The 23,444-nt window shown below is 40.2% G+C and overlaps 1 protein-coding gene across 1 annotated transcript; it reads left to right on the forward strand.

Annotated features, from left to right (window-relative positions):
* The first annotated feature begins 549 nt into the window (after positions 1-549).
* Positions 550-22,816, forward strand: LOC133568076 (cortexin-1-like). Its single transcript, XM_061919783.1, has 2 exons — positions 550-5,043; positions 16,419-22,816. The coding sequence occupies exons 1-2, from the start codon at positions 4,991-4,993 to the stop codon at positions 16,717-16,719; spliced, it is 354 nt and encodes a 117-aa protein (XP_061775767.1). The 5' UTR covers positions 550-4,990; the 3' UTR covers positions 16,720-22,816.
* The last annotated feature ends 628 nt before the right edge of the window (positions 22,817-23,444 follow it).

The raw sequence follows: 23,444 nt of genomic DNA on the forward strand, positions 1-23,444 counted from the left end.
GTCTAAGCGAGACCTACATAGAGGTTTTTCTTTCATGTCTCTCCGACATTCTTACCGGAAGTTACAAGCAGTTTTGTCTGTGTTTTCTTCCTAGGAGCAGTTTTTTCAGTGTTTTATTCAAAAATAGCGCTAGAGCGTGATTTTGAGTTTTGGGTTTTGTTTTTTTCATTAGATCGCAATATTCTCCAGTCCTTATGTGTGCGCCAAGTTTGGTGACTTTTGAAGCATTTTATTAGGGTCCGCAGGCCCATGGGCCAAGGACCCTATTGAAACTGCTGTGTTTTTTATTATTCCGCACCTACATGGGGCTTCAAAATAAAATTTTCGCAAAAAATGCAATTTTTGCCTCTTTGCGCTGTAATTTGACCCCTTTAAAATGCTTCAAAAGTCACCAAACTTGGCGCACACATAAGGACTGGAGAATATTGCATCTAATGAAAAAACCAAAACCCAAAACTAGGAGCATTTTTTTCAGTGTTTTATTCAAAAATAGCGCTAGAGCGCAATTTTGAGTTTTGGGGGTTTTTTTTTTCATTAGATCGCAATATTCTCCAGTCCTTATGTGTGCGCCAAGTTTGGTGACTTTTGAAGCATTTTAAAGGGGTCAAATTACAGCGCAAAGAGGCAAAAATGGCATTTTTTTGCGAACATTTTATTTTGAAGGGGTTTTTTGCCAACTTCCTGTAGATTTTTGCTGAAAGAAGTGTGTATGAAAATTGGGTCTAAGTCAGACCTACATAGGAGTTTTTGTTTCATGTCGCTATGACATTCCTGACAGAAGTTACATGCAGTTTTGTCTGTAATTTTTTCCTAGGGGGCGCTAGAGCGCAATTTTCATTTTGGGGGATCGGTTGCTTAATATGTTGGGAAGGTTTGCTATAGCGACGTGTGTGTCAAATTTGGTGAGTTTTGAAGTATGTTAAGGGGGTCAAATTACAGCGTGTAGGTGCGGAATAATAATAAAACACAGCAGTTTCCCATGGGTCTGCGGACCCTAATAAATATTTCATCCAAGAACAGCTGCCAGCCAGCAGGTTGTGTTCACAGGTACTGTAAGTTACCACGGTAACCCACTCTGAATATGTCCTTTTTTGGAAAAATGACTTTCCTTCATCTCATGAGTTGTCACTTCACCTGCTTTCTGCAATAACCCCCCCCCCAGGTGCCGTAGGTAAAGCTGGGGCCTTTGCAGAAGGCAGCTTCCCTCCCTAGGCTGACCTACTAACACCAAAAACCGGGGCCAGTTCCATAAGCGAGCATGCTGGCCAGGTTCAATTATGAACCCAGTGGGCGTCCTCCTGCTCACCGTGATTCCATTAACGAGCCCTTCAGGACGCGCTGCAATCAAGTGACTATTAACGACACCTTGAGGGACATGTTGACGCGCAACCTGTGTTTGTACACTTGTAATTGTGCTAATTAATTAAGTCTCACCGTGAGGACCTCCACATGTTTTTCCTCCTTCCACGTCTCCATTATGTCATTTGTGCCAACGCAGTCAGGATCAAGCTGTGGCCCTCGACGTTATGCAACCTGGTTTAGATCGCTACTGCCAGGGAAGTATTCATTTAACATAATTCTCCCCCACTTTTCATCCCATCGGAGCCGTTCAAGTATTAAGTAAAAGGGACAAGCGGTAGAAAAAGGCTGGACTTATATCAATCAATCAATCAACGGTGTAGCTCCATCCTATCTTGCCGATTGTATTGTACCATATGTCCCGGCAAGAAATCTGCGTTCAAAAGACTTCGGCTTATTAGTGATTCCTAGAGCCCAAAAAAAGTCTGCGGGCTATAGAGCGTTTTCCTTTCGGGCTCCAGTACTCTGTAATGGCCTCCCGGTAACAGTTCGAGATGCCACCTCAGTAGAAGCATTTAAGTCTCACCTTAAAACTCATTGGTATACTCTAGCCTTTAAATAGACTCCCTTTTTAGACCAGTTGATCTGCTGTTTCTTTTCTTTTTCTTCTATGTCCCACTCTCCCTCGTGGAGGGGGTTCGGTCCGATCCGGTGGCCATGTACTGCTTGCCTGTGTATCGGCTGGGGACATCTCTGCGCTGCTGATCCGCCTCCGCTTGGGATGGTTTCCTGCTGGCTTCGCTGTGAACGGGACTCTCGCTGCTGTGTTGGATCCGCTTTGGACTGAACTCTCGCGACTGTGTTTGATCCATTATGGATTGAACTTTCACAGTATCATGTTAGACCCGCTCGACATCCATTGCTTTCCTCCTCTCCAAGGTTCTCATAGTCATCATTGTCACCGATGTCCCACTGGGTGTGAGTTTTCCTTGCCCTTATGTGGGCCTACCGCAGATGTCGTAGTGGTTTGTGCAGCCCTTTGAGACACTAGTGATTTAGGGCTATATAAGTAAACATTGATTGATTGATTGATATACAAACCCCGTTTCCATATGAGTTGGGAAATTGTGTTAGATGTAAATATAAACGGATTACAGTGATTTGTAAATTGTTTTCAACCCATATTCAGTTGAATATGCTACAAAGACAACTTATTTGAAGTTAAAACTCATAAACTTTATTTATTTTTTGCAAATAATAATTAACTTAGAATTTCATGGCTGCCACATGTGCCAAAGTAGTTGGGAAAGGGCATGTTCACCACTGTGTTACATCACCTTTTCTTTCAACAACACTCAATAAACGTTTGGGAACTGAGGAAACAAATTGTTGAAGCTTTGGAAGTGGAATTCTTTCCCATTCTTGTTTTATTTAGAGCAGGGGTAGGGAACCTATGGCTCTAGAGCCAGATGTGGCTCTTTTGATGACTGCATCTGGCTCTCAGATAAATCTTAGCTGCCGTTGCTTAACACGATAAGTAATGAATAATTCCGCTGGTAATCACAGTGTTAAAAACAACTTTTGAAATTATAAAACATTCTCATGCATTTTAATCCAACCATCCATTTTCTAGAAGTTGCATCAATGGTAAAAAGTATTATATTTATTATTGGTTAACTTTAGGATAACAATGTTATTAAAAAGAATAAGAGACTTATTATGCTCTAAAAATGTTGGTCTTACTTAAAAATGCACGCATTTAGTTGTATTCATCCATCCATCCATCCATCCATTCATTCATTTTCTACCGCTTATTCCCTTTGGGTTTGTGGGGGGCGCTGGTGCCTATCTCAGTTACAATATGGCGGAAGGTGGGGTACACCCTGGACAAGTCGCCACCCATATGGCTCTCACGGGTATGCATTTTTAAATATCTGGCTTTCATGGCTCTCTCAGCCAAAAAGGTTCCCGACCTCTGATGTAGAGTTTCAGTCGTTCAACAATCCGGGGTCTCCGCTTACGCTTCATAATGCGCCACACATTTTCCATGGGAGACAGGTCTGGACTGCAGGCGGGCCAGGAAAGTACTTGCAGTCTTTTACTACAAAGCCACGCTGTTATAACACATAGCTCCATTATTCATTAAACAAATTACAGCAACACAGATTTATGCGATAAAACAGACAACTTATAGCTGCGAACTTGACTGCTCTGTTCCATAGTAAAGCTTCACCGTCATCTTTCGGGAATGTAAACAATGAAACACCGGCTGTGTTTGTGTTGCTAAAGGCAGCCGCAATACATCGCTTCCCACCTACAGCTTTCTTCTTTGACGTCTCCATTATTCATTAAACAAATTGCAAAAGATTCAGCGACACAGATTTATGCGATAAAACAGACAACTTATAGCTGCGAACTTGACTGCTCTGTTCCATAGTAAAGCTTCACCGTCATCTTTCGGGAATGTAAACAATGAAACACCGGCTGTGTTTGTGTTGCTAAAGGCGGCCGCAATACATCGCTTCCCGCCTACAGCTTTCTTCTTTGACATCTCCATTATTCATTTAAAAAATTGCAAAAGATTCAGCAACACAGATTTATGCGATAAAACCGACAACTTATAGCTTCGAACTTGACTGCTCTGTTCCATAGTAAAGCTTCACCATCTTTCGGGAATGTAAACAATGAAACACTGTTTGTGTTTGTGTTGCTAAAGGCGGCCGCAGTACATCGCTTCCCACCTACAGCTTTCTTCTTTGATGTCTCCATTATTCATTGAACAAATTGCAAAAGATTCAGCCACACAGATTTATGCGATAAAACAGACAACTTATAGCTGCGAACTTGACCGCTCTGTTCCATTGTAAAGCTTCACCGTCATCTTTCGGGAATGTAAACAATGAAACACCGGCTGTGTTTGTGTTGCTAAAGGCGGCCGCAATACATCGCTTCCCACCTACACCTTTCTTCTTTGACGTCTCCATTATTCATTAAACAAATTGCAAAAGATTCAGCAACACAGATTTCCGGAATACTGTGGAATTATGCGATGAAAACAGACGACTTATAGCTGGAAACGGTGCTGGAACAAAATCTCCTCTACAATGCATTGATATATAAACTATCAGACTGTGTGGTGAGTAGTAGTGGCTTTCAGTAGGCCTTTAAATTCTAAGTTAATGATTATTTGAAAAGTTTCTCACTGGGAACATTAAGTCTTTGCAGTCTATTCAATTGAATATAAGTCGAAAAGGATTTGCGAATCATTGTATTCTCTTTTTATTTACCATTTACACAACCTGCCAACTTCACTGCTTTTGCATTTTGTAAATCTCTTCCAGGTGTGAACATAACCACGTCATGTAACACAGTGACCACGTGTTACCCAGGCCCGGCACCTCTTTTTCCTCCTTACGTCCTGCGCTCTTTTCTGATGGTGACGCCATGATGAGCGCGTAGAAAGACAGCGCTGATGTGTCGTATTGACCCTCTGTCTTCATGCCCCCATGCACAGTCCGCTTACATAACGCCAAAGCTTCACGCCGCTCTCGGCGTTTTCCTCTTTCAGGGGGGAAAAAAAAAGAGGATTGTATGGAAAAGTCCTGTGGAGGGCGGAAGAGGAGGAGGAGGGAGGCGGGGCGGATCCCAGTAAGTGAGGAGCCCTTAAAGCTTGGCCGACACAGCGGAGGAGATGACATGCGAGCTGACCGTGGTGCTGGACATCTTCATCCGATCCTCTCGCGCGTGAGTAACTTTCCTTTTTGCTTAATAATACCATGTGTCGTTTTTTACCACGCTTTGACATTTCATGTAAAACACTGCTGAAAAATTGACTTCACTCGGGATGGCCGTGGAAGTTTTAAACTGAAAAGCAATGCGAAGCAACATGTTAAAAGTGGCAAAAAAATACATCATGGTAATCTAGTACCGTATTTTTCGGAGTATAAATCGCTCCGGAGTATAAATCGCACCTGCCGAAAATGCATAATAAAGAAGGGGGGAAAAATCATATATAAGTCGCATTTTGGGGGGAAATTTATTTGATAAAAGCCAACACCAAGAATAGACATTTGAAAGGCAATTTAAAATAAATAAAGAATAGTGAACAACAGGCTGAATAAGTGTAAGTTATATGAGGCATAAATACCGTATTTCCTTGAATTCCCACCGGGGCGCTAATTAATTTAAAACTTCTTCTCACTCCGGCACTTACCAAAGGCATGCGGTAAAGGCAAGCATGCGCTAATTATTTTAAAACCTCTTCTCACTCCGGCACTTACCATAGGCATGTGGTAAATTTAAGCCTGTGCTTACAAATTTGAGTGTGATGTAAGGATACCATCATGAAAAGCACATTTAGTAAAAAAAAAAACGTTATTATGGTCTTACCTTTATTTATAAATGAAGTCCATGCGCAGCTCCTTCCGATCAAAAGCATCGATAACTTGTTTATAGAAGTCCTCCTCATCTTTCTTCAGTTTTAAAAGCCTCTCTGTCTTGATGGAGATCTTCCTTTATTACCTCCTGCTTCGATTGAAAGTCCAGTTTAGAAAACTGTTTTATTTTAGGTATGTAATCCTCCATGTTAAAAGTGCAAGCGAGACGAAAAAATAAACGATCGTTGCTCACTCTTGCTGCTTGTTGTCACTTCTTCTGCAGCCGAGTAGTCGCAAGAAGGATCACTAGCGCCCTCTACCACCAGGAGGCGGGAGTCATTCAATGACTCATATTTGACACACGCAGCTACGGTATATTAATAAAACATAGCTGCTTACTGTTCTTTTTAGCATATTCAACAGCTTAGACCTTAAATCCTACTGAAAAGCTTTTAATCTTCTTCCCTTTATGCGATTTCAAATGATTTGAAATCAGCCTCCTCCATTTTGAAAATGATGACAGGTGAAGTGTCACTTGTGACGTGACGAGTTTGACCCGGTGGAAATTCTAGGCATGCGCTAATAAAAATAATATTTTGCGAAACGAGTTTGACCCGGCAGTAATTCTAGGCAGGCGCATACAATATACCCGGCGGCAATTCAAGGAAACACGGTATATAAGTCGCACTGGAGTATAAGTCGCATTTTTGGGGGAAATGTATTTGATAAAACCCAACACCAAGAATAGACATTTGAAAGGCAATTTAAAATAAATAAATAATAGTGAACAAAAGGCTGAATAAGTGTATGTTATATGAGGCATAAATACCGTATTTCCTTGAATTGCCTCCGGGGCGCTAATTAATTTAAAACCTCTTCTCACTCCGGCACTTACCATAGGCATGTGGTAAATTTAAGCCTGCGCTTATAAATTTGAGTGTGATGTAAGGAAACCATCATGAAAAGCACATTTAGTAAAAAAAACTTTATTATGGTCTTACCTTTATTTATAAATGAAGTCCATGTGCAGCTCCTTCTGATCAAAAGCATCGATAACTTGTTTATAGAAGTCTTCCTTATATTTTTTCAGTTTTAAATGTCTCGATGGAGATCTTCCTTTATTACCTCCTGCTTCGATTGAAAGTCCAGTTTAGAAAACATTTTTATTTTAGATATGTAATCCTCCATCTTAAAAGTGCAAGCGAGAGGAAAAAATAAACGATCGTTGCTCGCTCTTGCTGCTTGTTGTCACTTCTTCTGCAGCCGAGTAGTCGCAAGAGGGATCACTAGCGCCCTCTACCACCAGGAGGCGGGAGTCATTTAATGACTCATTTTTGACACACGCAGCTACGGTATATTAATAAAACATAGCTGCTTACTGTTCTTTTTAGCATATTAAATCTTACTGAATAGCTCTTAAACTTCTTCCCTTTATGCGATTTCAAATTGTTGAAATCACCCTCCTTCATTTTGAAAATGATGACAGGTGAAGTGTCACTCGTGACATGACGAGTTTGACCCGTCGGAAATTCTAGGCATATGCTAATAAAAATAATATTTTGCGGAACGAGTTTGACCCGGCAGTAATTCTAGGCAGGCGCATACTATATACCCGGCGGCAATTCAAGGAAATACGTTATATAAGTCGCACTGGAGTATAAGTCGCATTTTTGGGAGAATTATTTGATAAAACCCAACACCAAGAATAGACATTTGAAAGGTAATTTAAAATAAATAAAGAATAGTGAACAACATGCTGAATAAGTGTACGTTATATGAGGCATAAATAACCAACTGAGAAGGTGCCTGCTATGTTAACGTAACATATTATGGTAAGAGTCATTCAAATAACTATAACATATAGAACATGCTATATGTTTACCAAACAATCTGTCAATCCTAATCCATAAATCCCATGAAATCTTATACGTCTAGTCTCTTACGTGAATGAGCTAAATAATATTTCATATTTTTGTCATGTCTTTAGATCATGTTTTGTTTAGTTATGTTCTGTTTTGCTTAAGACTCCATTGTTTCCTGTTTTTGCACTTCCTTGTTTGTTTTGTTTCCATGACTAGCCATTACTTTTCACCTGTCCTCATGTCACGCACTTGTCTCACGTTTTGCACTCGCACGCCTGTCACTAATCATGTCTATTATTTAAAGCGAAAGTTCCCAGGAAGTCAGCCTGGCAACTTTACCTCTACTCACGTCATGCCATGCTACCTCCACTCTGCTTCATGCCATTTTTACGGTTTCATGCTTAGGTCACGCTGCTTGTTTCATAGTTCCATGCCAAGTAAGTTTTTGTTTATTGTTCATAGTTTCTGCCTTTGTGCAAGTTTTGTTTCATTAGTCAAGTTTGTTCTCCGCCATTGTGCGCGCCTTTTGTTTGCTTCCTTTTTTTGTAGTCATAGTGTTAAAATAAAAGATGCCATTACCTTCACGCCTTGCCCGCTCCAACTCTCCTTTGCTTTCCGGAAAAACAAACCCCAAAGTCCACGTACTGACAATTTTACGGTAATGTGTAAATAATTCCACACATAAGTCGCACCCCCGACCAAACTATGAATAAAAAACTGCGACTTATAGTCTGAAAAATACGGCATTTAAGTTTGAGAAATTATGGACTTTTCATCATACAAAGTTGATTTAAAAAAGAATAGACAAGTGGTTTTCAAAACTTTTTTCACCAAGTACCACTAAAGACAACACTAAAGGCTCTGCAAGTACAACCATCAAATACAGTAGCGTAGTAGGCCGAAGTATTCATCAGAAAAAATGCATGCTTGTGCGCAATATGCATTATTTATTGCTCAATGTTTTTATTTTGTTGTTTTACTTTGTAGTGTGTCTCCCTCACAATACGAAGGTCCTGAGTAGATCTGGGTTCAATCCCGGGCTCGGGATCTTTCTGTTTGGAGTTTGCATGTTCTCCCCGTGAATGCGTGGGTTCCCTCCGGGTACTCCGGCTTCCTCCCACTTCCAAAGACATGCACCTGGGGATAGGCCCCTCCCACTTCCAAAGACATGCACCTGGGGATAGGTTGATTGGCAACACTAAATTGTCCCTAGTGTGTGAATGTGAGTGTGAATGCTGTCTGTCTATCTGTGTTGGCCCTGCGATGAAGTGGCGACTTGTCCAGGGTTTACCCCGCCTTCGGCCCGATTGTAGCTGAGAGAGGCACCAGCGACCCCAAAGGGAATAAGCAGTAGATAATGGATGGATGTATAGACTGTATATGTGTATATATGTGTGTATATGTATATATTTAGACTGTATGTTTATATATATATGTGTGTGTGTCTGTGTATATATATATATATATATATATATATATATATATATATATTGTATATGTGTATATATGTATATATAGACTGTGTGTGTATATATATATATGGACTGTATATGTGTGTGTGTATATATAGATATGTATATATATGTGTATGTATATCTATTTTTGTGTATTTGTATATGTATATATATGTTTATATAAACTATATATATTTGTATGTATGTATTATATACGTACATATATAGACTGTATATATATATATGTATATATATGAGTGTGTGTGTGTATATATATATATATATATATATATATATATATATATATATATATATATATATATATATATATATTACACCTGTTAATCAGATTAATCACATGGTTGCTGCAGATTACTTTTTGTATTAATTCTGACAATTAAATATTATTCATTTTAAATGTAAGTAGCAAAGTTGAAAAGCCAGCATCTGTGATGGTATGGGGGTGTATTAGTGCCCAAGGCATGGGTAACTTACACATCTGTGAAGGTACTGCAACAAAAACCGACATCAGTGTGTATAGGATATCACCACATGGGCTCAGGAACACTTCCTAAAACCACTGTCAGTAACTACAGTTGGTCGTTAGATCTGTAAGTGCAAGTTAAAACTCTAATAAAACCCACTCATCAACAACACCCAGAAACGCCGCCGGCTTCGCTGGGCCCGAGCTCATCTAAGATGGACTGATGCAAAGTGGAAAAGTGTTCTGTGGTCTGACGAGTCCACATTTCAAATTATATCTGGAAACTGTGGACGTGGTGTCCTCCGGAACAAAGAGGAAAATAACCATCCGGATTGTTATAGGCACAAAGTTCAAAAGCCAGCGTCTGTGATGGTATGGGGGTGCATTAGTGCCCAAAGCATGGGTAACTTACACATCTGTGAAGGCACCATTAATGCTGAATGGTCCATACAGGTTTTGGAACAACATATGCTGCCATCCAAGAAATGTTATCATGGACGCCCCTGCTTATTTCAGCAAGACAATGCCAAGCCACGTGTTACAACAGCGTGGCTTGGTAGTAAAAGAGTGCGGGTACTGTCTGTAGTCCAGACCTGTACAAATGTACAGAAAAGTATTGAAATACATTTTGGTACCGGTACTACGAAATTGGTATCAGGACAACACTAGTTGGAAGTGGCGCTTGCTGTGTAAACTCAGCGCTCCCTTCATGGCGGGGTGTGGCGACCAAGTTGCCTCTGCCCAGATGTATCCACGTGGAGAGCCACCAGTGTGAGGATGTTCGGGGTCAGACAAAGAACTTGGGCACAGGTTCCTAGAATAGAACCTGCTGACTGGAAAGTGCATCCCAGGAAAAGTCTCCTCGCTCCGCCGCCCATTAAAGAGGTCACGGTGGAGAGTGTTTCTGCAACTTGCTGTGATTTATTTATTCTCCCGCTTTGCCACGCTCCAGTTCAGGACAAGGGCAGCCGCGTTTCGTTCGGGCGTAAGTCCTGTCACAGTTGGAAAGGAGACAAACGACGGTCCTTTCTCTTACTGTCGGATTTGTCATCCGATGGCGGCGGCCTGAACGGCAGAGACAACACGAATCCTTCCACCTCGCCTCTGAAATACAACTCAGCCGCGTGTTGCTAGGCAGACTTCACAGGGACGTCCATTTATTCCCTATTGGCCAATTAAATGCCATGTGTGAAATGTGGCAATGTCCTGATCTGTGGTCTGGATCGTGTTTTTTGTTATTTTCTCTTTAAGACTCCATTAGTTCCTGTTTGTGCTTCCTTGTTTTTGTCACCATGGCGACTCATTACTTTCACCTGCCTCATTTGTTTGGATCACACCTGTCGCTAATCATGATATTATTTAAGCCTGTCTTTGTCAGTTAGTCGTTCTGGCGACATTGTTCTTTTCATGCTGGTGTTCTTGTTCTATTGATGTGCTTTTCATGCTCTATTTGCACCAGAGGTCTTGCTGCAGCAAGTGTTGTGAAGTGAAGTGAATTATATTTATATAGCGCTTTTCTCTAGTGACTCAAAGCGCTTTACACAGTGAAACCCAATATCTAAGTTACATTTAACCCAGTGTGGGTGGCACTGGGAGTAGGTGGGTAAAGTGTCTTGCCCAAGAACACAACGGCAGTAACTAGGACGGCGGAAGTGGGAATCGAACCTGCAACCCTCAAGTTGCTGGCACGGCCACTCTACCAACCGAGCTATGCCGCCCCATGTTAGTTTTTGTTTTCCTTAGCTAAGTTGTGCCTTCACTTTGAGCGCTTTTTGTTGGTAGCCCTTTTATAGTCATAATTAAAATGTTCTTGGACAACTCCCTGGACTTCACCATGTTGCAAATACACCATTGACCATCTACAGCAGGGGTGTCAAACTCAAATACAGAGTGGGCCAAAATTCTAAACTGAACAAAGCCGCGGGCCAAAGTTGAACAACTTAACCTTTAATGGGGACCCAAACAAGTTTTGCATTGAATATTGAATAAGCAAGGCTTCTAGAACTTTATAGTGACATGCAAAATCGAAGTTTGTTGGTAGCGGGGGTGTATATTGTAGTGTCCCGGAAGAGTTAGTGCTGCAAGGGGTTCTGGGTATTTGTTCTGTTGTGTTAATGTTATGTTACAGTGCGGATGTTCTCCCGAAATGTGTTTGTCATACTTGTTTGGTGTGGGTTCACAGTGTGGCGCATATTTGTAACAGTGTTAAAGTTGTTTATAAGGCCACCCTCAGTGTGACCTGTATGACTGTTGACGAAGTATGCCTTGCATTCACTTGTGTTTGTGTGCGTGTGTAGAATCCACATATATTACGTGACAGGGCCGGAAAAGCGGACATGACAACAGGTTTTAGAAGACGCTAAAAGCAGTACTTTTAAGGCACGCCGGCGATATTGTTGTCCGAGTGGAAATCGGGAGAAATTCGAGAGAATGGTTGTCCCGGTAGATTTTCGTGGGGGGGGCACTGAAATTTGGGAGTCTCCTGGGAAAATCGTGAGGGTTGGCAAGTATTAGAATTAGCGGGCCAGCTCTAATGTTAATTTAATATTGTCTCAAGGGCCAAAATACATTACATGGCGGGCCAAATTTGGCCCGCGGGCCAGAGTTTGACACCAATGATCTACAGGAAGCTGAGCGTCAGTCTTTTTCAATCAGTTTAATTGTTGCTCGCTATTGAACTGTTTACAACCTTTTTTTCAACTGTTCTGCAACCAAAGGCGATGGCTGTTTACGACCCACGTCCCTTAGAAACAGTTTTCGCCGTGTCATTATGGGAAAGTCGAAATAAAAAGAGGTGGCATACAATCTTTCACCAGAGCGTGCCGAGACACTGTACAAGGATACAGTATCAAGGCGTCTCTCCTCAATTCAAGCCAAATTCAATTCCGTCTCTGTTTAATTCCTTGCTTCTTGTCTCGTTTAATAGTAGTGTGCCGAAAATGTAATTTCAGTTCTGATGTGTCTTGTACATGTTTGAACGGACAAATAAAAATTATTCTGATTCTGATATTGTTCTAATCACATCTACAGGTGGTTTCAACACCTGATTGAAAAGACCTTATTCAAATTCTGTTCTTAAGAGCTATGATCTTCAAGGGGTTGAATAATTTTGTCAATGAGATATTAAGAGAAATTACACTGTTTGGTATGTTACAAAATATAATGTAATTTAAGTTGCATTTGTCTATTTAATGCAGGGGTGTCAAACTCAAATACAGAATGGGCCAAAATTTTTAACTGAACAAAGCCGCGGGCCAAGGTTGAACAACTTAACCTTTTAATAGGGACCCAAACAAGCTTTGCATTGAATATTGAACGAGCAAGGCTTGTATAACTTTATAGTGACATGCAAAATCGATTTTCAAATATTGTAGCATCCCGGAAGAGTTAGTGCTGCAAGGGGTTCTGGGTATTTGTTCTGTTGGGTTACAGTGCGGATGTTCTCCCTAAATGTGGTTTTCATTCTTGTTTGGTGTGGGTTCACAGTGTGGCGCATATTTGTAACAGTGTTAAAGTTGTTTATACGGCCACCCTCAGTGTGACGTGTATGGCGGTTGACCAACTATGCATTGCATTCATTTGTTTGTGTGTAAAGTCCGCATATAGTATGTGACACAATGTTTGTATGGAGAAAAAGCGGACGAGACGACAGGTTGTAGAGGACGTTGAATGCAGTGCCTTTAAGGCACGTCCCCAATGATGTTGTTTGGGTGGAAATCGAGAGAAATTCGGGAGAATGTTTGCCCCGGGTGATTTTTGGCAAGGGCACTGAAATTCGTGAGTTTCCCGGGAAAATCGGGAGGGTTGGTGAGTATGAGTATTAGCGGTGAATGCGGTGTTATAATACTGGCGGGCCAGCTCTAATGTTATTTTGATATTGCCTCAAGGGCCAAATTAAATTACACAGAGGGCCAGAGTTTGACACCCATGATTTAATGCATCTTTATTTGATATGACTATAAACAAAATACGGAATAAACGTCCAACTTGCTAAAACACCAAAAATTGTGTGGGGGTTGAATCATTTTGATCACAACTGTTAGTGTGTATCAAACTGGTAGCCTTCCGCATTAATCAGTACCCAAGAAGTAGCTCCTCTCCAAGGTTTCTCATAGTCAGCATTGTCACTGGCGTCCCACTGGACGTGAAGTCTCCCTGCCCACTTGGTGTGAGTTTTCCTTGCCCTTTTGTGGGTTCTTCCGAGGATGTCGTAGTCGTAATGATTTGTGCAGTCCTTTGAGACATTTGTGATTTAGGGCTATATAAATAAACATTGATTGATTGAATAATTTTGATCACAACTGTAAGTGTGTATCAAACTGGTAGCCCTCCGCATTAATCAGTACCTAAGAAGTAGCTCTTGTTTTCAAAAAGGTTAGACCCGCTCGACATCCATTGCTTTCGGTCCCCTAGAGGGGGGGGGTTTCCTTGGAGGTCCTCTCCAAGGTTTCTCATAGTCATCATTGTCACTGGCGTCCCACTGGATGTGAATTCTCCCTGTGTGAGTTTTCCTTGCCCTTTTGTGGGTTCTTCCGAGGATGTCGTAGTCGTAATGGTTTGTGCAGTCCTTTGAGACAATTGTGATTTAGGGCTATATAAATAAACATTGATTGATTGAATAATTTTGATCACAACTGTAAGTGTGTATCAAACTGGTAGCCCTCCGCATTAATCAGTACCCTAAGAAGTAGTTCTTGTTTTCAAAAAGGTTAGACCCGCTTGACATCCATTGCTTTTGTTCCCCTAGAGGAGGGGGGGGGGGGGGGGGGTTGCCCACATCTGAGGTCCTCTCCAAGGTTTCTCATAGTCAGCATTGTCACTGGCGTCCCACTGGATGTGAATTCTCCCTGTGTGAGTTTTCCTTGCCCTTTTGTGGGTTCTTCCGAGGATGTCGTAGTCGTAATGATTTGTACAGTCCTTTGAGACATTTGTGATTTAGGGCTATATAAATAAACATTGATTGATTGAATAATTTTGATCACAACTGTAAGTGTGTATCAAACTGGTAGCCCTCCGCATTAATCAGTATCTAAGAAGTAGCTCTTGTTTTCAAAAAGGTTAGACCCGCTCGACATCCATTGCTTTCGGTCCCCTAGAGGGGGGGGGGTGTTTCCTTGGAGGTCCTCTCCAAGGTTTCTCATAGTCAGCATTGTCACTGGCGTCCCACTGGATGTGAATTTTCCTTGCCCTTTTTGGGTTCTTCCGAGGATGTCGTAGTCGTAATGGTTTGTGCAGTCCTTTGAGACATTTGTGATTTAGGGCTATATAAATAAACATTGATTGATTAAATAATTTTGATCACAACTGTAAGTGTGTATCAAACTGGTAGCCCTCCGCATTAATCAGTACCTAAGAAGTAGCTCTTGTTTTCAAAAAGGTTAGACCCGCTCGACATCCATTGCTTTCGGTCCCCTAGAGGGGGGGGGGGGGGGGGGGGGTTCTTGGAGGTCCTCTCCAAGGTTTCTCATAGTCAGCATTGTCACTGGCGTCCCACTGGATGTGAATTCTCCCTGCCCACTGGGTGTGAGTTTTCCTTGACCTTTTGTGGGTTCTTCCGAGGATGTCGTAGTCGTAATGGTTTGTGCAGTCCTTTGAGACATTTGTGATTTAGGGCTATATAAATAAACATTGATTGATTGATTGAATAATTTTGATCACAACTGTAAGTGTGTATCAAACTGGTAGCCCTCCGCATTAATCAGTACCTAAGAAGTAGCTCTTGTTTTCAAAAAGGTTAGACCCGCTAGACATCCATTGCTTTCGGTCCCCTAGAGGTGGGGGTGTTGCCCACATTTGAGGTACTCTCCAAGGTTTCTCATTGTCACTGGCGTCCCACTGGATGTGAATTCTCCCTGTGTGAGTTTTCCTTGCCCTTTTGTGGGTTCTTCCGAGGATGTCGTAGTCATAATGGTTTGTACAGTCCTTTGAGACATTTGTGATTTGGGGCTATATAAATAAACATTGATTGATTTAATAATTTTGATCACAACTATGTGTATCAAACTGGTAGCCCTCTGCATTAATCAGTACCCTAAGAAGTAGTTCTTGTTTTCAAAAAGGTTAGACCCGCTCGACATCCATTGCTTTCGTTCCCCTAGAGGGGGGGTGGGGTTGCCCACATCGTAGGTCCTCTCCAAGGTTTCTCATAGTCAGCATTGTCACTGGCGTCCCACTGGATGTGAATTCTCCCTGTGTGAGTTTTCCTTGCCCTTTTGTGGGTTCTTCCGAGGATGTCGTAGTCGTAATGGTTTGTACAGTCCTTTGAGACATTTGTGATTTAGGGCTATATAAATAAACATTGATTGATTGAATAATTTTGATCACAACTGTAAATGTGTATCAAACTGGTAGCCCTCCGCATTAATCAGTACCTAAGAAGTAGCTCTTGTTTTCAAAAAGGTTAGACCCGCTCGACATCCATTGCTTTCGGTCCCCTAGAGGGGGGGGTTCTTGGAGGTCCTCTCCAAGGTTTCTCATAGTCATCATTGTCACTGTCGTCCCACTGGGTATGAATTCTCCCTGTGTGAGTTTTCCTTGCCCTTTTGTGGGTTCTTCCGAGGATGTCGTAGTCGTAATGGTTTGTACAGTCCTTTGAGACATTTGTGATTTAGGGCTATATAAATAAACATTGATTGATTGATATATTGTATTGTTTTTTTAAACTAAAAAATAGGAAAATGGCCCCCACTGGCTATGATTTTTCAGTGTGCGGCCCTCAGTGGATAAAGTTTGGACACCCCTGTACTAAGTAAAGTCCTGCACAGAAACACTCATGCACTTGCTAATAAAAAGATTATTTTCCATCTTCCAAGCCTGCCTCAGCTTGCTGCCCGGCTCCTTAGTTTGTGTTCCTAATTGCTCCGTGAAATTCCAGTTTGCTCCATTCGAGATGAGACTTTAGTGGGCTTTCCGTGTTCATGACGTGCTCTTGTGTCGCTTCCAGCGGACCGCCTGACACCACAAGGAAGATGAGCAACACCGACTACTGGGTGGTGGACTACGACCTGTCCTCTCCGGCCCCGCCCGGCTTCGCCAGGGCCCCGGCGGACCTGGAGCCCATGGCGGGACACCCGGACCAGGGCACGGCCTTGTGCTTCCTGGGCCTCCTGCTGCTGCTGCTGCTCTTCCTCATGGTGCGCTGCGTGCGGATCCTCTTAGATCCTTACAGCAGCATGCCGGCCTCCTCCTGGACGGACCACAAGGAGGGTCTGGACAAAGGACACCTCGACTATGCGCTGGTGTGAGAACCAAGGACTACATACAGGTGTGCACGGAAGGTAGGGTTCTGTCTTCGCCTCGTCCCTCCACGGGTCCCGAAGAAAGAGATGATAGGTGTAATCTGCTCACAGATGCTCCCCTGCTGGTGGTTTGAGCACACTGCAGCCAGCCCTGGATAGTCCATCCATCCATCCATTTTCTACCGCTTATTCCCTTTGGGGTCGCGGGGGGCGCTGGCACCTATCTCAGCTACAATAGTCCCATCCCTTAATGCTTCAGGCAGTCGCAGGATTCTCACAGGAGTGAGGCCAAAGTACAACCTTGCCTACTGTACATCACACTCGGAGCTGTTTTGTTTATTTTTCGTTTACTGATGATGTCACTTTTCATACTCAAAATGTTTCATGTCTAACTGAAACATTGTTTTTTATTTATTTTTTATAACGTAGATCAGGGGTTCTTAGCCTTTTAGAACTTTTCCACTACAGAGGGGCCCCGGGGCCCCACTCAAATATTAACACGGACTATTCAATAATTGTATCTTGATTACTTATAGTTTACAACATCGTCCAATGATATGAAATCTACCGTTTCTTCTTCAACACTAAGTTAATTTCTTATTTAACTTATTTCGAGGATGTCGTTGTGGCTTGTGCAGCCCTTTGAGAAACTCGTGATTTAGGGCTATATAAGTAAACATCAATTGATTGGTTGATTGAACACATGAACCTAAGGCAAAATAAATCATTCAAATATAGTGTAATGTACATAAAGTTAAGCAGCGCTAAAATGCCTAAAATCTAATAATTTTTGTTTATTTACTAAAACGTCAATTGAAAATTTAGTCGTATTTTTTGCACTTAAGAAAAATTCTCTGAGGTAAGCTTCAGGCTTCTGTTTGCTAACTAAATAAGTTAGTTTCTTATTTAACTTATTTCGAGGATGCCGTTGTGGCTTGTGCAGCCCTTTGAGACACTCGTGATTTAGGGCTATATAAGTAAACATCGATTGATTGATTGAACACATGAACCTAAGGCAAAATAAATCAATCAAATATAGTGCAAAACAAAGGACTCATAAAAAGTATGAAAAATTAATGTACATAAAGTTAAGCAGCACTAAAATGCCTAAAATCTAATAATTTTTCGTTCATTTACTAAAATGTCAATTGAAAATTTAGTCGTAATTTTTTCACTTGAGAAAAATTCTCTGAGTTAAGCTTCAGGCTTCTTCTGTTTGATAACTAAATAATTTAGTTTCTTATTTAACTTATTTCGAGGATGTCGTTGTGACTTTTGCAGCCCTTTGAGACACTTGTGATTTAGGGCTATATAAGTAAACATCGATTGATTGATTGATTGATTGATTGATTGATTGATTGATTGAACACATGAACTTAAGGCAAAATAAATCAATCAAATATAGTGCAAAACAAAAGACTTATAAAAAGTATGAAAAATTAATGTACATAAAGTTAAGCAGCGCTAAAATGCCTAAAATCTAATAATTTTTTGTTTATTTACTAAAATATCAATTAAAAATTTAGTTGTAATTTTTTCACTTGAGAAAAATTATTTGAGTTTAGCTTTAGGCTTCTTCTGTTTGTTTGATAACTAAATAAGTTAGTTTCTTATTTAACTTATTTCGAGGATGTCGTTGTGGCTTGTGCAGCCCTTTGAGACACTGGTGATTTAGGGCTATATAAGTAAACATCGATTGATTGATTGTACACATGAACCTAAGGCAAAATAAATAAATCAAATATAGTGCAAAACAAAGGACTCATAAAAAATATGAAAAATTAATGTACATAAAGTTAAGCAGCGCTAAAATGCCTAAAATGTAATAATTTTTGGTTTATTTACTAAAACGTCAATTGAAAATGTAGTCGTATTTTTTGCACTTGAGAAAAATTCTCTGAGTTAAGCTTCAGGCTTCTGTTTGATAACTAAATAAGTTAGTTTCTTATTTAACTTATTTCGAGGATATCGTTGTGGCTTGTGCAGCCCTTTGAGACACTCGTGATTTAGGGCTATATAAGTAAACATCGATTGATTGATTGAACACATGAACCTAAGGCAAAATAAATCAATCAAATATAGTGCAAAACAAAGGACTCATAAAAAGTATGAAAAATTAATGTACATAAAGTTAAGCAGCACTAAAATGCCTAAAATCTAATAATTTTTCGTTCATTTACTAAAATGTCAATTGAAAATTTAGTCGTAATTTTTGCACTTGAGAAAAATTCTCTGAGTTAAACTTCAGGCTTCTTTTTGATAACTAAAGTTAGTTTCTTATTTAACTTATTTCAAGGATGTCCTTGTGAGTTGTGCAGCCCTTTGAGACACTCGTGATTTGGGGTTATGTAAGTAAACATTGATTGATTGATTGATTGATTGAACACATGAACCTAAGGCAAAAATCAATTAATCAAATATAATTCTAAAGAAGGGACTCATAAAATTTGATGAAAAATAAATGTACATAAAGTTAAAATGCTAAAATACATCAAATCTAATAGTATATGTTTATTTACTAAAATTTCAATGAAAAATGTAGTCTTAATTTTTTCACTTGAGAAAAATTATTTGAGTTTAGTTTCAGGCTTCTTCTGTTTTTTTTGATAACTAAATAAGTTAGTTTCTTATTTAACTTATTTCGAGGATGTCGTCGTGGCTTGTGCAGCCCTTTGAGACATTCGTAATTTGGGGTTATGTAAGTAAAGATTGATTGATTGATTGAACACATGAACCTAAGGCAAAAATAAATTAATCAAATATAATGCAAAAGAAGGGACTCATAAAAACTGATGAAAAATAAATGTACATAAAGTTAAAATGCTAAAATACATAAAATCTAATAGTTTATGTTTTACTAAAATTTCAATAAAAAATTTAGTCGTAATTTTTTCACTTGAGAAAAATTATTTGAGTTTAGCTTCAGCGTTCTTCGGTTTGTTTAACTAAATAAGTTAGTTTCTTATTGAACTTATTTTGAGGATGTCGTTGTGGCTTGTGCAGCCCTTTGAGACACTCGTGATTTAGGACTACATATGTAAACATTGATTGAACACATGGGCTTAAGGCAAAAATAAATCAATCAAATATAGTGCAAAAGAAAGGACTCATAAAAACTGATGAAAAACAAATGTACATAAAGTTAAACAATGCTAAAATCTAATATATATTTATTTACTAAAATGTCAAATGAAAATTGAGTCTTAATTTTTGCACTTGAGAAAAATTCTGAGTTTAGCTTCATGCTTCTTCTGTTTTGTTTGATATAATCATTACTGCCACACGTGGTGGAAAAGTGTATTACACCCGAGTACGCCGCAGCCCATACAGGAAGCCGATTTATTTTGGTGGCTCTCTAGAGGGCGCTTATGAGCCTGCTACGGTTCAAAATCGCTGACATCGACCATGTTTGACTTGTCCAGGTGATCCTCAGGTAAAAGTGTAATTGACCAAAGTTTAGTGTAGTTTTCCCAACTAGTTTCTTTTGTGCGACGTGTATCCCTTTAAGAGGCCTGCAATGCTCATGTCTGGTAAATAGAAGGCCTCAACATTAGGTACACTTGCGCAACGTTCAAGTACGAGTCACGTTTTGATCGGCGCTGTCAGAGATGGTTTCATTCTGAAAGCTGCTTCTGATATCATTCCAGCTGCATTATTATCTTAGTAAAGGCAGATTTTTTTTTTTATAATCCTCGCCATGTCGCACTTCAAATATTGCAGAGGTTTTTTTTTTACTAGATTTTTCTTTTAAAGCAAGTTAGAACATGTTTTGGTCCTAGATTGAGCATTGTCAAGCATAAACGTGGCTAAATGAACGGAAAATATCAGCGATACAGTCCGGATGAGACCGAACCAATCAGAAAGCGCTGTTCAGTATCGCGGCCACTGATTGGCTCAGCTCAGCCTGTATTGGATTAAAAGACTAAGGGTGTTATTTCATGTCCAGAGCAGTGTTTTTCAACCTTTTTTGAGGCAAGGCAATTTTTTTTTCCATTTCAAAATACACAGAGTTACACCACTAGCAGAAAATGTAAAAAAAAAAATGATACTCCACCAGGTCGTTGTCAGGTTCAAACACTGATGACCTCTATTAAACGAGACAAGAAGCAAGGAATTAAACAGAGACGGAATTGAATATGGCTCAATTTGAAACGCTCTGGCGAAAGATTGTATACCACCTCTTTTTATTTCGACTTTACAATAATTACAAGGCGAAAACTGCTTCTAAGGGACGTGGGTCGTAAACAGCCATCGCCTTTGATTGCAGAACAGTTAAAAAAACACAAAAAAGGTCGTAAACGGTTCAAAGAAGCAGTGCCTGGAGGGGAGTCTGGTCCTGCTTCCCCTTTGCTTTTGTCATTCTTGGGTCAAAACAATATCTTTCTGTTAATTACGATACATGAAAGAACAGAACAGCTCTGTGGAGTTTTACAAGCGTTCTTCTTGGTAAGTTCAAAGACAGCTTTTGTCTTCTCGCCGGGAACTCGTTTCAACACAAAGTATTGTGGTGACTTAGATACAATTATTTTAACAGTCGTGCCTTATTTTGAGTTTGTTGGTGTTTTCCTGTGCTTTAGTTCTTATTTTGGTGGCCCTTCCTGTTTTGTTGGTGTTTTCCTGTAGCAGTTTCACGTCTTCCTTTGAGGGCTTTGTGTTAGCAAGCAAGGCAATTTAAGTTGTTGCTATCCTTCTTCGTGCGGACATTGTTGGTTGTCATGTCACGCACGGGTGGACTTTGCGGACGCCGTAGGTTTTTGCTGTCGTCCAGCATTCTGTTTCTGCTAACTTTGCGAGATCAGTTTTACCTTTGTTTTGCATAGACTTTTCCTTTTCCTTTTTGTTCATTTTTGGTTTAAGCACCGATGACATTTATTAAACAGACAAGAAGCAAGGAATTAAATAGAGACAGAATTCAATTTAGCTCATTGAGGAGTGAAGTGAAGTGAATTATATTTATATAGCGCTTTTCTCGAGTGACTCAAAGCGCTTTACATAGTGAAACCCAATATCTAAGTTACATTTAAACCAGTGTGGGTGGGAATGGGAGCAGGTGGGTAAAGTGTCTTGCCTAAGGACACAACGGCAGTGACTAGGATGGCGGAAGCAGGAATTGAACCTGCAACCCTCGAGTTGCTGGCACCGCCACTCTACCAACCGAGCTATGAAACATCTGGGCTGTACTCCACCACACCCTGATTGTACGCCGCCTCTTTTATTTGGACTTTCCCTAATTACATGGCAACAGATGTTTTTAAGGGGAATGGGGTCGTAAACAGCCGTCGCATTTGGTTACAAAACAGTTCAAAGAAAATGTGCCTGGAGAGGGAAGAGGTCCTGCTTCCTCTCCGCTTTCTAGATCTCTGGTCAAGACAAAATCTTCCAGTGGATTACAATAGCTCAAAGAAACCGACGCCTTCATGTCGCTTCCCATCCTACAAAGTGGAGCTATACAAGCCTTCTGCTTGGTAAGATCAAAGACAGCTTTTGATTGCTCGCCGGGAACTCATTAAAACACAAAGTTTTGTGATCACTTAGATACAATTATTCAGACATACACCTTTTTACCTGCACACTGCCTGCCGCTGTGCTCTGCATGTCGGGATCACAGCAAACCGTCCTCGTCTCACCCGACACATTCCGACTTTTACAGAGCAATGAACTCCCTGCCACGGCACAATTATTGATTTGCAAAAACATTTTTGGGGGGACCAATTAGGAAAAGTTGCGTAATTTCCCACGGCACACCAGACACTAGTGTGCCGCGGCACAGTGGTTGAAAAACACTTGTCTGGAGGACTCTCATAAGGTTGAAAAACGCATTTAAAAGGTTGTAAAAAGTTTTTCATGAATGATTCCTGCTTTGCGGAAGTGTCCGGAACCAATTAATAGCGCTAACCTCTCATTTCTTATTGTTTGCCTTCCAGTCCTCATAGAGTCCAGCAGCTAATAAACATGTGCCTGTAGAAAGATGTCACTGCTGATTTTTGGCACTTGTTTTGTACGCCTTCCTCTCCTTCCTCTCTGAACTGCTATGCAATATTCGACCCTGACAGATGTTTTTATAATTGTGATGAGATGTGACAATAAAGTGTGACACAATGTACATGCTGCACGTGTTCATTTGTTCCCCGGAAGCTGACGACGACTACTACTACTGTGTCGGTCTACTCCGTGAAAACAGAAGCCGACAGTTGCAAAGACATCGAAGTTGATTCCCGTGGTTCTTGGTGTGGTTTTTAAATCAATTTAAACACGTTTTAAAGCTAAATCAATAATGTAAATAATCAGTTGGAGGCACTAAAAAGATTTAACCAGTTAAGTCATGGAAACCGTCCACAGATCATTTGATTATTTACAACCTTGTATACATATATATATATATGTGTGTATACGTGTACTGTTTACATATATACATAAATATATTTACATACATATATATGTGGATAAATGTGTATATATAGTGCATGTGTATATGTATGTTATACAGTATATATGTATGGATATATGTACTGTTTACATACATATATATGTGGATATACACATTTATGTATGTTTGTATATACAAATACACACATACTGCATCCATACATATATCAACATATACAGAATTTTTTATATATATATATACACACACATCTACATCTATATAGATGCGTGTGCATATGTAAGTATACATCTATTTACATAAATATATATACATACATGTACTCTCTATATATATGTATATACTC

Source organism: Nerophis ophidion, linkage group LG14 (genome assembly GCF_033978795.1).
Source record: "Nerophis ophidion isolate RoL-2023_Sa linkage group LG14, RoL_Noph_v1.0, whole genome shotgun sequence".
Lineage (NCBI taxonomy): Eukaryota > Metazoa > Chordata > Actinopteri > Syngnathiformes > Syngnathidae > Nerophis > Nerophis ophidion.